The sequence below is a fragment of the Bison bison genome, unplaced genomic scaffold (assembly GCF_000754665.1).
Source record: "Bison bison bison isolate TAMUID 2011002044 unplaced genomic scaffold, Bison_UMD1.0 scf7180017864491, whole genome shotgun sequence".
NCBI lineage: Eukaryota > Metazoa > Chordata > Mammalia > Artiodactyla > Bovidae > Bison > Bison bison.
Window position 1 is genome coordinate 23658472 of NW_011495050.1, and position 5147 is coordinate 23663618.

General features: G+C 36.1%; 1 protein-coding gene across 1 annotated transcript in view; it reads left to right on the plus strand.

The window, feature by feature from the left end:
* The window catches only part of NIPAL2 (NIPA-like domain containing 2), a gene marked incomplete at its 5' end in the record, with an annotated part of 95086 nt that overhangs the window by 25469 nt on the left and 64470 nt on the right, over positions 1-5147 (plus strand). The window contains 2 exons of the mRNA XM_010863560.1: positions 2711-2779; positions 3830-4001. Coding sequence (XP_010861862.1) covers positions 2711-2779; positions 3830-4001 — 241 coding nt within the window. The remainder of the gene's footprint in view (positions 1-2710; positions 2780-3829; positions 4002-5147) is intronic.

The following is a 5147-nucleotide window of genomic DNA, read 5'->3' on the forward strand; positions in this document are numbered from 1 at the left end:
TATTGGCCATTTATGGATCTTCTTTGGAGGAAAGTCTATTCAAGTTCTTTGACCATTTTTCAGCTGCATTGTTAATTTTTTTGTTGCTGTTCAGTTGTGGGGGTTCTTTATCTATTTTAGATACCAATCTTTATCAGATACATGATTGGCAAATATTTCCTCCCGTTGTGTGGGTTGCCTTTCACTGTGCTAATAGTGTCCTTTGATGCACAAAATACTTCACTGTTGATAAAGTCCAACTTATCTATTTTTTCTTCTGTTGCCTGTGCTTTTCATGTCATATCCAAGAAATCATTGCCAAATCCTGCTAACCAATTTCTAAACACTGGGCCTGGTGGTGTTTAAACTACTCAGTGAATCATTTAAAGAATTTTGAAGTAAGTTATTTCTATTCACCAATTTACTTTTATAATTACAGAAGATTTTCATAATTACTCATTCAATCCCAAACTTCTTCTGAATTTTTATTTTCCTGATTACTGCCAAATGTACTCAATTGTAAATCGAAAGCATGGAAGTAGCACATTAGATTATGATACAATTGTTCCCCATGAGGAACAGTGATCAAAATTGTTGCCAACTGCCTTTAATAGGAAAAGAAAATTCTTAACTGATTAAAGACTATGGATATTATATGTCAGCTATTAAATGGGTTTTCAGCTTTTCTGCTTCATTTTTTAAAAAATACTGAATTTCACTTCAGCACGCATAATAAAGTTCTAAAACTTCAAAGGCATTTTGCATACTGAAAAGGGTTCCTTGTGCTTGTAATGTTCATTTGAAATTCAAATAGTGCTTTGGAATTTGAAGCTAGTTAAAAGTTCTGTACTAAAGAAGAAGAAGGGGGAAGAGCCCTTCTATCATTACTAATTCTTACTATTAGCAGATATTACATCTTTGTACCTAGATGCTAAGTCACTTCAGTCGTGTCCGACTCTGTGTGACCCCATAGATGGCAGCCCACCAGGCTCCCCTGTCCCTGGGATTCTCCAGGCAAGAACACTGGAGTGGGTTGCCATTTCCTTCTCCAATGCATGAAAGTGAAAAGTGAAAGTGAAGTCACTCAGTCGTATCTGACTCTTAGCGACCCCATGGACTGCAGCCTACCAGGCTCCTCCATCCATGGGATTTTCCAGGCAAGAATACTGGAGTGGGGTGCCATTGCCTTCTCCGTGTACCTAGATAGTAGCAGTAAATACATCTTTTGAAGTTATCAAATAATACATATGCTATCTATAGTAAACATCTTGGACAATGTGTCAAAACTTATTTTTTTAACCTCTGTAGTTCTTGTTTTAAACCACTATATGCTTTTTCAAGCAAGTGTTTTTTTAAGCCGCTCATTGTGTATAGTAGATGATGTAGAAGACTTGGTGGAAGCCTAAGACACGATCCTCTTCCCTTGGAGAATTTGCCATCTCTTGATAGAGCCTGATGATACACAGGACAGTATAAAAGAAGAAATAGGGATGTGCACCGTTTAGATTCTGAGACAGTAAAGATGGGCTGTGGTGTCTGAGACGGTTGTAAGGCCAGGAGGGTGAGGTCTGTTTGGAATGACATCTCCTTCGGAGAAGGAGATGCTGCCTGGGTGAGAGGAATGACCTGAGCAGGGTATGACATCTGACCGGAGAAGACGAGAACCAGGTTACCCAAGGCAGAGAGAGCACCTTGAGTGTGCTGTGGACAGCAGGCGTTCAGGATGAGGATGGATTATGGGGAGCTGGAATAGTAGTTTTATATTCGATGTAGTTGACTGTAGAGAGGGATTGTGGGTTCTTGACCAGGGGAGCAGTGGAAAATTTAGTCTGTCTCCGGTAGAGTTCATAACACTTTAGAGATAAAAGGATTTTGGAAACATCTTATCCAACAACCCCTGTCTACTGGATCCAGGGATCTGAAATAGCTTGCTCAAAGTTGCCCATCAGAAAATAGCAGATCTGAACTTCAGATTTATCCTTTAATTCCAAAGCCAATGATCTTTCTTTCATACCACAGTTTCCCAAAATATCTTCCCGTCTACCAGAATGTCTTAAGAAAAAGAAAAGAAAAAAAAAAAAGAGGGAGAAAAGCATTCACATACTTGAGGCAATGAACACCCCAAACAGAGGAGTTGCTGAGGAAAATTGAAAACAGGATAAGAAGCACCTTACTCCAGTACTCTTGCCTGGAAAATCCCATGGATGGAGGAGCCTGGTAGGCTGCAGTCCATGGGGTCGCAAAGAGTCAGACACAACTGAGTGACTTCCCTTTCACTTTTCACTTTCAGGCATTGGAGAAGGAAATGGCAACCCACTCCAGTGTTCTTGCCTGGAGAATCCCAGGGATGGGGGAGCCTGGTGGGCTGCTGTCTCTGGGGTCGCACAGAGTCGGACACGACTGAAGCGACTTAGCAGCAGCAGCAGCAGAAGCATCTTAGTGGGAAAAAGTGAGAACCTGATGACGATTTATTTTAGTAAATGGAGCAAGTACCTAGAGAATTAAATACAGATTGAACTAGTTCTAAAAAATAATATTTGACTAAAGTGAGAAATTAATCCTAATAAAACCGTTGTCCGTATTCCAAATGACCCTGGCAAATGGGTGCTATGGAAATATTTGCAGAATGAATGAACAAAGGAATGAATGTATCAACTTAAATTTTTGTAGTTTTTTTTTTTCTGGTAAATATCTTACAAGTGCTATTTAAAGAAAGCATTTTCTTTTATAGATTCACCTTTTTGGAGTTTTGCTGGCCATTTTAGGAAACCTGGTAATCAGCATTTCCCTAAATATTCAGGTAAGAAGAAGCTTATTTTTCTAACTCTGTTGTTTGATCCAGGAACACATTATGACTTTAATAAGCCTCAGACACTCTTGCCTTCTTCCTCCATTAAAGAAAGTGTATCTTATGTCCTTATTGATACAAAGACAGATGTAGTACTGATTGGATTGTATTCATGTTTTTTCTTCTGATTTTAAAAGAAGTTAAAAGTTTTTGTGAACCTCTTATTAATATTGTATACCCCAGTCAAACTTCATGTGAATTTGTATCACACTGAGAAAAGATGTTCATAATGTTGGCATAAACCAAGATTTATTTAATGTTCTACATTTTCTTATAGTACTTTTATTATTTTCTGAATAACTTCTGAAGCTTTTAAAAAAAATTTAAAGAAAAAATTTTAAAGTCATCTAGAATTGTACATACTTCTTAAAGAAGTGAGTTAAGTTATCATAAAAATCAAGGGGGAAATAGGGCTTTATTTAATGGCCAGTTTTTCAGGAATTCACATGTTTGCAATAAAAGAATATATTCAAAGCAGATAGAAATGAGTTCCTCCATCCCAACCCTCTGCTACCAGAGCTTTCTGCCCTGTAACATTTATTGTGGTAGCTACTTTGACTCATCCTAAGATATGCTTTCTTTAAATCCCTTTTCCAAAGGTGTTTCTTTAATAATTTAGCATATTTATTTCAATGATGTTTATTTTGGGAACCTGATTTTTTTTTTTGACAATCTAATAAAAGAAGTATTTTGGTGTGGTAGAATAAAAAGTCACTTAACTCCTTAACATACATCCCACCTTTAGATAGTAATAATGATATTTATTCACAGAGCTATGAGAATTAATTAATATTGAAGAAGGCCCTTTAAACTATAAAATACTGTGTCAGTATGAGTCACTTTTAGTATGTTTGGAACAAAACAGAAAATCATAATAATTGCTCTATTATAATCGGCAAATAAATTTAAGAGCCATGAAACAATTTTATAGGACCAAAATTTTCAAGGCAAGTTTTAGTTACGTGGAAATGTTTTCTTATTTACATTCTGTTTGACTTCTAGAAGTATTCACATCTCTGGTCGGCACAGCAGGAGCACCCAAGGCCATACTTCAGGAGCGTGTTGTGGTGGGGCGGAGTCATACTGATGGCCCTGGGAGAGACGGGAAACTTCGTGGCCTATGGATTCGCCCCCATTACTCTCATCGCTCCCTTAGGCTGTATGTCTGTTACAGGTGGGCCATTTCTCTGTGTTTTGACAAATAGAAATTTTAAGAGATCAGAATAATCGGTGAAAAAACATCCAACTGAACACAGGCCCAGAAGAAAAAATTCTGTTCCCTTTTTTCTTAGCATGCTCACTTGGAACAATTATACTCCTAATTTCAGTTATTCATTGTCATGGTGCCCCATTAACCATGAAGAAACGCATTTTGTAGCTGTAACGTTTATGTTTAAAAGCCTGATTCCCGGTGTCTGAGTCAATAAATCAACAGCCACAGCAAATGTTATACATGCTTTTTAATCATTAATGAATTATCTTAAAACATTTGTGATAGAAGGACATATTTTATTCATATGTTAAACTGACATGACATGTAGAGTCCTTGATGCCTGATCCATAGTTTAGCATCTCTTTTACATTAAGAGTTAGATATATTACTATCTCTAAGAATGTGTAATTTTACAGTAATGTCATAATTAACCTACTTTCAAAATTTTTTATGACTTGCTAGATACATTTAGACAAGAGAATATGGGATGTTGCTAAAGACTAAAGAAAAAGCAAAAATTACTGCTAAAAAAGAGAGCAAATTCTCTAAGCTGTGTTAAAATCAATAAAATCTTTTGAGTTTCACCCTTTATCTGCTGCTATGGAAACAGCATGTTTCTAAGTTTCTGTGAACTTGGAATCTTCATTGAAATAGAAACAAGTTGATGGTTATTGTCTGGTAGCAACTAGATCAGGCATATTATCCCAGGTGTAATATTTTCCAAAAAATTATATGATATTCTCTTTAAAAACATAATTTAAACTGAAATAATGTATACTCAAAGGGAAGTTTGTTTCATTTTGAAAGCAGTCTCCCCTTCTTAATCATTTAAAGTATCTTATTTAAAATAATTTCATAATGTACAATAATAGAATGGTTAGCAAAGAATGCTTTTTTGGCTTTCTAGAAATTGTTCAGTTAAAATCACCCTACTCTAAATAGGCACACAATTTATATAATCATTTGACATTTTTAACATTCAGATAAAATCAGCAATTTGAAAGTATCTTATCAAAATTAAAAAAAATAAAACAAAACCTGCTTCAGATCAGATCAGTTGCTCAGTCATGTCCGACTCTTTGCAACCCCATGAATCGCAGCACGCCA